This window comes from Hyperoodon ampullatus, assembly GCF_949752795.1.
Source record: "Hyperoodon ampullatus genome assembly, chromosome: 4".
Classification (NCBI taxonomy): domain Eukaryota; kingdom Metazoa; phylum Chordata; class Mammalia; order Artiodactyla; family Ziphiidae; genus Hyperoodon; species Hyperoodon ampullatus.
This window is the reverse complement of record NC_136917.1, coordinates 63363063-63375322: the sequence shown is the minus strand read 5'-3', so window position 1 is coordinate 63375322 and position 12260 is coordinate 63363063. Positions and strand designations below refer to the sequence as shown.

At 43.8% G+C, this 12260-nt stretch overlaps 1 protein-coding gene across 1 annotated transcript; it reads right to left on the bottom strand.

The window, feature by feature from the left end:
* Positions 1-746: 746 nt before the first annotated feature.
* Positions 747-7790, bottom strand: CDKN2AIPNL (CDKN2A interacting protein N-terminal like; the record flags this gene model as incomplete). Its single annotated transcript, XM_079702095.1, has 3 exons — positions 747-1121; positions 6114-6213; positions 7552-7790. The coding sequence occupies 3 exons, from the start codon at positions 7788-7790 to the stop codon at positions 1110-1112; spliced, it is 351 nt and encodes a 116-aa protein (XP_079558221.1). The 3' UTR covers positions 747-1109.
* Positions 7791-12260: the final 4470 nt, after the last annotated feature.

Sequence of the window (12260 nt, the reverse complement as noted above, 5' to 3'; positions counted from 1 at the left end):
TGTTTGGCCTTAACCTTGAGCCATGGGTGAGAGTCATCCTACTTCTCTGGTCCCAGACACCACGCTCCCACAGTTGCTCTCCTCTTCAGCACTTCAGTGACCTGAGTTTACCAGTAGATTAAGCTAAGGCAGGTCCACTGTTGTATTCTGCAACCCTGTCCCGTACAGTGATAAGTGAATCCTGCTGTGACTGTTACATTGTTGCCCCCCAAATGAAGTCCCTCTCCGTATTTATGCCTGGAGATAAGTACTTAAGAGTGGGTACTAAATAAGAAAGAGGAACAGGGAGGGGGTAAGAAACATACATCAACTGAAAGGGGGAAATTAATAAAACCAGAATTTCAGAGCAAAGCAGCACTGCACTAATAAGCAAGTATTTCTTGAGGGACTTTGTACAAGGCAATCCCTCAAGCCTAGAATACTGAAGCCTCAGGCTCCCTGCAGAAAAAGAGAATATGGGCTTTATTCAGCGGCCTGGAAGGCTTTCTAGAGAACCTACAATCAACTGGCTGCCTGGAACAAGCAATTGTGTCAATGAGTTTTAAAATAAGGCTTTTTTATAGGCTGCCTCTTCCCATGAGCTGGTAGATACCTGAAGCCTATGATTTGATTTTCACTCAACTCTTTAAAAAAAGATGAAGTGTGTGTGGCAATAGGGTACATGGATGGTGTAAACTTCAGGTAGAAATAAGGGATATGGTTTACCTCAGTCGGCGGGGAAAAAAGACCATAAAGCAGAATCACACATAAAGGTACGTTGTTGAAAAATCCAAAGTGTAAAATTCACTACCTGCCATTATTACATCAACATTAAAAAAAAATAGGCATTTTTAACATTTTGACCAACATTCAAAACCTGAAAATAAAAAAGAGGGCATGATTTATAAATACATAAATATCCATGCATACTTTTACAATGATAGCTACTAGAAGAATGAGAGCTTTTAAAATGCCAATCTAGACAAGATTCCCTTTCATTCCAATTGCCTCTTTCCTACATGTTGTTAATATCAAGAGTCTTAAGAGAGCTGCTGAGGTCAATGTCATATTCATCCCAGCGTCCTTTCCAAGCCTGTAACTAATGATGAAAATGTGATGAATCTTCTGCCTTAGCTTTGATGCTAGGAAAAAAAAGAAAAAGTTAGTAGCCATGTAGTCTAATGAATCAAATTTATAAATTAAAATACAGCAGTGATGCAATATTTATGTACTACCCAGATGGTAGGTAGACTCAGAAATTATTAAGATTTTACTACATACAGAAAATTCAGCAAAACACTGACCATACTATCCATTTGGAAGCCAGAGTCTAATTTTTTTGTCTTGTCACTTGTGATCTGTAAATGTTCACAATTTAAAGTGATAACAGAAATACTTAAAAAATAACTTTTTCCATGGCATGCTCTGCAATGAAGGCTTCTAAAAACAGAATCACATAAACACTTATTGTTCTAAATTAAAATCAGTTGAATCCAGGTAGTAATTTACAACATTTCACATTGAGTCAGGATATTTAGGAGATGTGAAGGTTATAGGTTTCTGGATTTCACACTATTAGAAACTGCATGTCTTCTAAAAGTGGTGAACTGAAGCAGATATATTCTTTCTGTGTACTCTCTAGCACCATTGGTAAATTTAAACTTGGCTTTAGACAACTTTTAAGCAGGGTGCAAAGAAATCATTTTGTCTGTCACCTTCTATTTGAATGGATTTCCTTAACATTTAGCAGTGCAAGTGAATCAGTCTGAGACTCTTTTTAGTAAGCAGAGTTTTCAAGGTATGACCTATTTCCTAGCTTAAGCCTGTCACTCCAGTCTTTGAGAAGTGAAGAAGCGAAATTCCTCAGCAAAAGCAAAATACAAGAGGGCTTTCTCTTTTTAGGAGAATGCAGTATCACCTAAAGAAACCATCTTTAGTCCAAAAGGAAAGAGAGTCCCCTAAGCCATCTCTCAAATTTCCAATAGGATAGACCAAGGCTATAGCAGAAGAGTTGCCACTGGCTTTGGCTGCTGCAAGTATGGTCTTTGACTCAAGGTGCTGGCAGGTGATTCACTCAGCCTGGGCACCAGGCAACAGACTGGCCTGTGGGGTCAGACAGAGCTTTTCTGGCTTCTTCTATTTCTGTGGATAAAGGGAAAAGAAAGGTAGCTCCATGGAGCATTTATCTTAGGATACAAGACAAAACCTGATTTAACTAATCTGATAAGTTGAAAAAAAATTTTTTTAAATACTCACAAATAGTTGCCATCTTATTAGAATCACATCTCCTTCCACCAATGGAGTGGCTGCTCCAATACTTTAGAGCTTGCCAAGACCATATATAATGCAAAAAAAACCTCTTGAAAGGCAGGCACACTTGTTTTTCCAACTTCTCTTTCACATTTCATATTTAGTCACTTTCCATACTGCCACTTTCCCTCTTGGACAAAAACGTTCTTAGGGGGGACTTCCCTGGTGGCGCAATGGTTAAGAATCCGCCTGCCAATGCAGGGGACCCAGGTTCGAGCCCTGGCCTGGGAAGATCCCACATGCTGCGGAGCAACTAAGCCCATGCGCCGCAACTACTAAGCCTGCAGTCTAGAGCCCATGTGCCACAACTACTGAAGCCTGTGCGCCTAGAGCCCATGCTCTGCAACAAAACAAGCCACTGCAATTAGAAGCCTGTGCACCACAATGAAGAGTAGCCCCTGCTTACCGCAACTAGAGAAAGCCTGCATGCGGCAACGAAGAACCAACGCAGCCAAAAATAAATTTATTAAAAAAACATGTTCTTAGGAAAAATGGAGTAATTAAGTGGACAGATTTTTTGAGCCAATAATGATAGCTTCTTAGTCAATCATTCCTCTTTCTCCTTAAGACAATGCCTTGGAAATATAAACTCTGACAGTCTTAGTAATAACATCATTCCTAAGTGAGCTGCTGCTCTTTGTTAATTATTGCTCATTAATGGGTAAAGCTGATTGGTCAATCACAAAGTCTGCTAGTAGGTACCTAGGGAGGGCTGTTAGATAACTGAGACTGTTCAATATATTTGTGTCTGAATCCCCCTTTTTCAAAAAAAAATCATACACTGCAAATATCTGACAAATACCACCTGTCAGAGACCAATGCTCATTTCTTTTCTCAGATTCCACATCCCCCTTCCCCCCGCCAAAAAGAGAGTTGGACAGACCACAGAGGTGTACTGGCCTTAAAACTGCAAAATAACCATAAAGTATTTTTAAAATCTTACTTTAAAGAACTTATGTCCCAGGGCTTCCCTGGAGGCACAGTGGTTGAGAGTCCGCCTGCCGATGCAGGGGACACGTGTTTGTGCCCCGGTCCGGGAAGATCCCACATGCCATGGAGCAGCTGGGCCCATGAGCCATGGCCACTGAGCCTGCGCATCCGGAGCCTGTGCTCCGCAACGGGAGAGGCCACAGCAGTGAGAGGCCCGTGTACCGCAAGAAAAAAAAAAAAGAACTTACGTCCCTAAGTTATCTTCACTATTCAGTCTCGGGATACCAATAATGCCAGGCGATTCATTTCCACTTGCTAGCTAGCTTCAAAACCCAACTAAAGGGCTTCCCTGGTGGTGCAGTGGTTGAGAGTCCGCCTGCTGATGCAGGGGACATGGGTTCGTGCCCCAGTCTGAGAAGATCCCACATGCTGCGGAGCGGCTGGGCCTGTGAGCCATGGCCGCTGAGCCTGCGTGTCTGGAGCCTGTGCTCCACAACGGGAGAGGCCACAACAGTGAGAGGCCCACGTACAGAAAAAAAAAAAAAAAGCAAAAAAAAACCCAACTAAAATAATTTTAGAGCTAAGGATCAAAGAACTATAACTGACCTTTTCAGGTGCATGGCTCAACATCAAAGTTTTTTTGTTTTTGTTTTTTGTTTCTGGGCTGGCAATGTTGCTTAATGTTTGCCAGCCTCTATCTATTACATGCAAAAACCTCAGGCAGGAAGACAAAAAAAAAAACTGCTACAAAGCTCCCAGGGCGCTCTTTCCAGTGGGCTCTCAGGGTAGCCTTCAATAGAGAAGGGACAGCCTTCAACACAACACAATTCTGTCATGGCACACATGGCACACAGATCAGATGACTTGTTCTCAGGACAGGCTTACCTAAAAGACTCCTACCAACTGGCCAAACTCTACACATCCTCTAAGTATCTCATTTTTCAGGATCAACTTAGCTTCATTTTCAGTGACATCAACAGTCTAAAACTTGGTTACTAAGAAAACATAAGTCTTATGTGAAGGAAGTTCAAACATATATAATCAAAAAGTGCTATAGAAATACAGGCTCCCTGTAGGCTTCTTCCAGGTAGCTAGGTGCCAATCATTAGTCTGATGGCAGAGCTGGTTTCAGGGATGCCAAAGTTCATTTCTGAGGACTCTTCTCTGGAGGCTGACACTGTGCAATTAAAGTGTCAAAAATGAACATCCCAGGACAGGGCTCCCTACATTTTTGAGGTTCAAGACCCCTTTACAATGTTTATTAACAGTTTAGAAACTCTTCTCCTCAACACACATACATATACTTCTTCACCCTAGCCTATGGATAATGTTAGAGACATGCATATTAATTACAAAACCTCCTTAGTCTCTTCTGGAGTCTGAAGCCCAAATATCGTGAAGTGTTCTGACCTCTAATATCCCAGTATGACTGGAAAGAGACAGAGAAGTGTAACAAAATTTATGTGAAAATGGATCTTACGAAGGGCAGAATACCTCTTAAGACCAAAAGGCCAAGGAAAGAATCAGCCATGAGCAGTCAGGAAGTAAAGGCTCATCCTATTCCCTGCCTGCCCCTGACGAATGAGGTGCAATCAGGTGGCCGGAAATTATCTAGACATCCCATGCCTGGGCCCCAGGAACCTCACCGCTAGGATACTGAAGGACTTCCTAGAGGTTTTTTTAAAATATTATATAAGAGAATCCAAAAAGTCACAAACTCCCAATTCACAACGGCTCCCGGGCTACAAACAATAGCCCTGTTAACAGATTTTAAAAACAAAATAGCCCCTTGAACACAACCTGAACTTTTGATTCCAGGTTCAATTAAAAAACAATACTTTTTTAAAGAAAAATATCTGAAATCAAGTGGGGTGTGCTGTTTGGGGCTGAAGTACTTTCTGGGCAGCTGAGGATTTGATTAGCTCCTGACACTCACACTAAAGGGAACCTTTTTATATGCCCAGCTTCCCCAAAAAAGACCCAACTAGGGTGAATCAAGGGCTTACCTATGTTTCTGACAATAGAACTATAAGAGAGGCCAGCAGTCTTTACTCTTTTGCTTTGGTCAATTTTGTAAGCATTTTCTGAGCATCTTCTCTGGGTTATGCCTATACTAGGTTTTGGAATTAGAAGGACTAATATCTTAAGCACCATCTCTTCCCTCAAGAAGCTTACAATCTGCTCTTAAAAAGGTCTGGGTAAAGTGCTGAAGAAATAAACTATGGGAAATGAGGAAGCAATTAATTTTGCTGCCTGAGGAGGCCAGGGCAAATGAGAAAAACCATATCTTGGGAGATTGTGAAAAGCAGTTGGGACGCCCAGCCCCATCCTCTGAGCTTCCTTCTGCCACACTCTCCATGGTCCCGGCCAAAGGACCCAGATACAAGGCTCGACAGGCAGCAGCTTACCATGTAAAAAATCCACAGCCTCAGATCAGAACAAGCCTGGCAGAATAGGGAAAAGCTATGACGATATTACTTCATCTACATTTCCATCAGCAAGTCAGAGGGTCCAAACAGGTCTGGTGGGGTCCTCACCGATTGGGGTAAGGTTGAGTTAATGTTACCAACAAGATTTTTTAATAAGTGGGAAACTGTAGCACTCTAACCAACATTTTCTTAAAATTCAAGCAAAAAGCTCAAAACAGAATTTTCCTAAAGGAACTGAAGAGGTTGAGCTTATGTGTTACTCTACCAATAATGCATAATTTATCTACTGAGTTGTTCTCTAGTTATGAAAAGGCTTATTCCAATTACAGAGAAATAAAATTAAAGGGCTTAGATTGGGGTAGTACACAAGAGCATTCAGAAAACAATATACTCTAATACATCATCATAAAGGCAGGGGACGTTAGCTCTATACCATTTCAAATGCACTTGGAAATCCTGTTTTACCTTTTTCATTAATTCACTTCTGGTAGTAAATTGTGGCAGGTCTTCCACTTCAATCCCATCAGCCATTTCCATCACCTTGTCTAAAAGGTCTTTGTTGTAACTGCACGATAAAAAGTAGTAAGATTAAAAAAAAAAAGTAGTAAGATAAAAACCGTGGAAGAATTATTGTCACTGTGAGCTAAAAAGAAATTGCAGGTAGCTGGACTATAAACTCAACTCTCAGAGGAACGATTTGATACCACTGGGGAAACTGACAGATGTTCAGCATCAAGTTAGAAAACAGTTCTTGTGCATGTGGATACAGAAGCAGCACTAGGGATGCCAATGGAGCAGGTGTTTTAAGATTTACAAAACAAACAAGACTTACAAAAATAGAGGCACTGTACCTCTGGCAGTATATATTCACGGATATGATATGAGGGCCAAAATTCTTTTTTATTTTTTTGAACATGTGGAGTATTGGTCTAATGAAAATAACATTGTTTGTTCATTTGTCCAATTTTCTGACATTTGCCTAATCTTGGATCCTGTTAACCAGAATTTACTAGAGGAACCTGGAAGTCAGAGAAAAGGGAGGGATACAGCAGGCACTGCTTCCCCATATCCTGTTCTAATAACTCCCCACATCTGAAAGCAAAACCAAGCAGCTTAGGGCTGGAGGGACCATGTGACCAGACAGCCATAAGGAGCACAGAAACCAGGACTAAGCCAAGTCATCTCATTATCCTAGCACAATTTCAGGAAATGCTAAATAAAAGGATGTGGGAGCCTCAAGATTTGCCACCTGCTTCATGGAGTGGCAGAGGGAGTGCCATTTCAAAAAGTCCCTTGAAGTCATTTGTTATTTTGATAAAAGGAAAGGCAGAGAGGCAAAGACTGCTTCTTGCTACAGGGTCCAGCAGACTAGGACATGGGGAGAAAAAGACAAGGGCCACAGACTACATCCTGCCATAAATGGTAAAATCCACCAATCCTGCTAGATGCTGCATGACCCTAGGTATGTCTCTTTCCCTCTCTCAGCTTCGTAGATGTAAACTGGAGATCTGAGTTTCTGTCCCTGCACGTTTGCCGTGTGGAAGAAAGGAGCTAATGAACTTAAAATGCCCTCTGCAAAGGTGACAGTCTGAAGTAATTATAATAATAATATAAATAACAATGGCAACTCGAACGCCTAGCATGTATAGAGCTCTTGCGAGATGACAGCCTGTGCTAAGTGCTTTTCACCCTTTAATACTATAGTTATCAAAACTAATTTTCCAGATGAGGAAACTAAAGCCCAGAGAGATTAAGTATCTTTCCAAAGGATTGGCTAGGGTGGAAACCTGCCTTAGGCCTGTCTAGGTTGGAGTTTGGGGGCAGGGTCAGCCTTGGGCAGGGGTCAGCCGTGGGGGAGGACTGCGGATCAGGACAGGGTCAGCCAGCCGCCAGGGGTCCGCACCTGCAACCCAGGAAGAGGTGGTTGGCCCAGACCATGGAGAGGGACAGCAGCTGGTCCAGGCGGCCGCCGCCGTCTGGCGGGTCGCGATAGTCGGGCAGGTGGCGCAGAATGAATTCCATGCGGGCCTTCCATTGCTTCTCGCTCTCCGAGTAGGAGCGGAACTGCTCAGCGAAGTCGGTCGCCTGCCGCACACCAGAAACCAGCTCCTCCACGGCTGCAGCCGCCTCGCCACCCACCATGGCGCCCTCCGCCGCTGAGGGCCGGACCCGCCCACCGCCTTCCGTACACGCACTACGCCACCTCCCCGCGGCTAGAGGGGCCGCAGCGGCGAGCGACTGCTCTGGAGGACTGGTCTGGAGCGCCCTCGGCGGGCGCGGCGGCCTCACCCGGCCCGGCCCTTCAGACTTCTGCAGCTGCGGCCCCCGGAGTGGGGCTACCCCGGGGCCTCAGCAGCAGTTCTCGGCACACCCCGCGGGGAACCAGTAGGGAAACTGAGGCCCTCCCAAGCACAGAGTAAGGGCGGCCCTCTCCAATTCGGCAGCCGGATGCCAGCCAGCACTGTACTGTGTCCCTGGCCTGGGAATTCCCCGGTCGCCCGGCCCGCAGACCGATGCCCCCAGTTCTGAGGACGTATAGGTGTAGCTGCTCTGGATCTACTTTTATCGATTCCCAGAGGTCTCGACACTCCACCGAGGTTGTGGCCCGCCTTCCTGGAGCCAGTAATCCATCCAACTGAATACCTGCCAGGCCCTAGCGGTGCTGGAGATGCAATGAGAGCAAATTCAAAGTGCTGCTCTAATGAACTTTACAGTCGTGAATACTTAATTGCTCAAGGTAACTTTTCAAAGTTGACAACTTTTTTTGGGGGGGCCTCTCACTGTTGTGGCCTCTCCTGTTGCGGAGCACAGGCTCCAGACGCGCAGGCTCAGCGGCCGTGGCTCACGGGCCTAGCTGCTCCGCGGCATGTGGCATCTTCCCAGACCGGGGCACGAACCCGTGTCCCCTGCATCGGCAGGCAGACTCTCAACCACTGCGCCACCAGGGAAGCCCAAAGTTGACAACTTTTAATAAAGAAAGTCCCTGAGTGCTAGGACCATGAAAAAGCAAGAGACCTGATCCATACTTGGAGGTCAGGGAAATGATGCTGGAGAGCAGAGAGATGAACAAGAGTTAATTACATGAAAAAGAGTAGGGCACTGCAAGAGAGCCTGGCCTGGTGAGAGAACTGCAAGATCTGTATGACAGATCCTAAAGTGGGGGACAGTGGAGGAGATGAGGCTGCAAAGATCACCAAGAACAGTAGGTCATGGAAGGAGTTGTGGTCTAGACCCTAAAAGGAATGGGGAGCCACTGAAGGATTTTAACCAGGTGCATCCAAAAGATGTTGGGAGGAGCCAAAATGGATGTGTCAAGAGGAGATGAGCAGGTGAGTTGGCCTAACTCTGCTGTCTGTCCTAGGGTCAGGGAGACCCATCGACAAACAGAAGAGCTTCCTCATAAGAGGTGCATTTCCCATCCCGTTCAAGTACAATAACTGGGAAACCACTTGAGCCTCCATCAGCCTTGGGAAATTATTGACCTAATAGGCTTCCCCATCATCCCCGATCAAATGTGGGGCAGAGTACAGAGCTGAGCCTAGAATCCAGGATCCAGGATTCCAGTGTAGGTCCTATATTGTGAATGAGGCAGAGGGCCAGAGCCACCTATGTGTTGTCTGCTGCTTCTGCAGCTTCTGATGAGACATCAGGGCCTCCAACAGGCAGAAACCCCATATAGAATGGAAATATCAGGCAGTCTTATGAGTAGACTGTGCCTGTAGAACCAGCATCAGGCTCAGTGACATCCCATTGTGGTTAAAGATAGGGAGGCACGCTACTCTCACCCTGGTGAGCAGGAAGAATGTGAACAGGGCTGTGAAACCAAAGACAGACTCAGCTACTCTACATCAGCCAGGAATAGGTGCCCAGAGCTGGGGCTCCCAAAACTGAGTGCAGAATATGTCTCCTGAGGGCCTTGTTAAAATAGCAGATTCCCAAGGAGTTTCCTGGTGGTCTAAGGGTTAGGATTCAGTGCTTTCACTGCCGTGGCCCGGGTTCAGTCCCTGGTTGGGGACCTGAGATTCCACAAGCTGCGGGATGTGGAAAAAAAATAAAAAATAGTGGATTCCCAGGCCCATCACTGGATGTTGAGTTTAGGCTCCAGGTAATTGATTCCATCTGCAGCTGGCCAAACTTTGAAAACTGTTGATGAGAGTTCTTTGAACCAAATTCTGGGTCACCTGATTGTATGGTGGAGAGGTTGACCCAGAAATAGGAACCTGGGCTTTGTGACCAACAGCTGCAGCTACACTACACAGCTAACTCCGCCCCCCGGGGTGTGAAAAAGCTAAGAGGTCATCCAGCAACTGGCTCATTTAGTATCATCTTTGATAATGATGAGACATATGAATATGTGTACCTACATACAAACATATTCAGACATGCATGCAGGTTATAACAACTCAAAAGTACACAAATAGGTATTCTTTTTTTATAATATGATCTTGTTAACATTATACTTTCAAAACGTAAAGTAGCCTAAAATGATTAGATAATATTAACATTTTACCAGTCCCTGCGGCAAGTCCAATTACTGCCCAGTTTATTGTTTCTAACTCGTTTCTGTGATTCAGGTTTTCTTAAAATTACTTACTTATATAGACAAGGATCAGTTTTCCTACTTCATCTTCATTTTAAAACATCATTATTGATATATAATTCACATACCATAAAATTCACCAATTTAAAATACTCAATGGTTCTAGTATATTCACAGATTTGTGCAACCATCAACACGAATATAGAACATTTTCATTACCCCAAAAAGAAACTCCATACCCATTAGCAGTTGCTCCCCACTCCCTCAAGCCCCTGGCAACAACTAATGAACTTTTTATCTCTATGGATTTCCTATTCTGGACGTTTAACGTAATGGTTTCTTGTGACTAGCTCTTTCACTTACGGAATGTTTTCAAGATTCATCCATGTTGTAGCGTGTGTCAGCACAGTACCTGTGCTATGCAGCAGCTTCCCACTAGCCATCCATTTTACATTTGGTAGTGTATATATGTCAGTGCTACTCTCTCACTTCATCCCAGCTTCCCCTTCCCCGCTGTGTCCTCAAGTCTGTTCTCTACATCTGCGTCTTTATACCTGCCCTGCTGCTAGGTTCATCAGTACCGTTTTTTTTAGATTCCATATATGTGCATCAGCATACGGTATTTGTTTTTCTCTTTCTGACTTACTTCACTCTGTATGACAGACTCTAGGTCCATCCACCTCATTACAAATAATTTCGTTCAATTTCGTTCCTTTTTATGGCTGAGTAATATTCCATTGTGTATATGTGCCACATCTTCTTTATCCATTCATCTGTCGATGGACATTTAGGTTGCTTCCATGTCCTGGCTATTGTAAATAGAGCTGCAATGAACATTGTGCTACATGACTCTTTTTGAATTATGGCTCTCTCAGGGTATATGCCCAGTAGTGGGATTGCTGGGTCATATGATAGTTCTATTTTTAGTTTTTTAAGGAACTCTTCTCCATAGTGGCTGTATCAATTTACATTCCCACCAACAGTGCAGGAGTGTTCCCTTGCCCTTTTTAAAAAAAAAAAAAATAGACTTTATTTTTTAAAGCAGTTTTTGGTTTACAACAAAATTGAATGGAAAGTACAGAGAGTTTCCATATATCCCATCCTCCCCTGACCCCCACCACGCACAGCCTCCTGCACTACCAACTGCTCTCACCAGAGACACATCTGTTACGTTGACACATCCTCATCGAAGTCCGCAGTTTATGTTAGAGTTCACACTTGGTGTTGTACATTCTGTGGGTTTTGACAAGTGCATAATGACATGTATCCATCATCATACTAACATTCGGAATAGTTTTATTGCCTTAAACATCCTATCAGTGTTTTCTGAAGAGCAAAAGTTTTTAATTTTGATGAAATCAAATTTATTTTTTTTATGAGCCATGCTTTTTTGTCCTATCTAAGAAATCTTTGTCCTATCTAAGGACAAATCTTTGTCCTATCTAAGAAATCTTTGTCTAACTCAGTGACCTAAAATTTTCTGTTTTCTTCTGGAAGTTTTATAGTTTTACGTTATACTTTTAGGTCTGTGATTCATTTCAAGTTAATTTTCGTATATGATGCAAGGTATGAGTTGTCAAGAGCAACAACGAATATAAGATTTTATCCCACTTACAAGCTAATAGGTTACCCTGCCACAGTTTCAGTGGGTGCTGGCAAAATACTTAAGACTCCTAAAACAGAGACAAAGAACTTTGTGACTCAGAGCACAGCAAACATGAGTTTCATATTTGTATTGGTTCCCCTTGTCCCCTAAGTCCCACAGGGGCTATGCCAAAGGGCCCAGGTAGATAAGGTACAAACAGGTACACACAGTGGGTTTGTATGACCACCGAGGAACCCCAAGTTTAAGGAACATCAGTCTCTTTTTTTTTAACTTATTTGGCTATGCCGGGTCTTAGTTGTGGCATGCAGGATCTTCAGTTGCGACATGTGGTATCTAGTTCCCTGACCAGGGATTGAACCCGGGCCCCCTGCATTGGGAGCATGGGGTCTTAGCCACTGGAGCACCAGGGAAGTCCCAGGGAACATCAGTCTTTCATAAAGGACTGTAAGCAAACCTGCTCAACCTT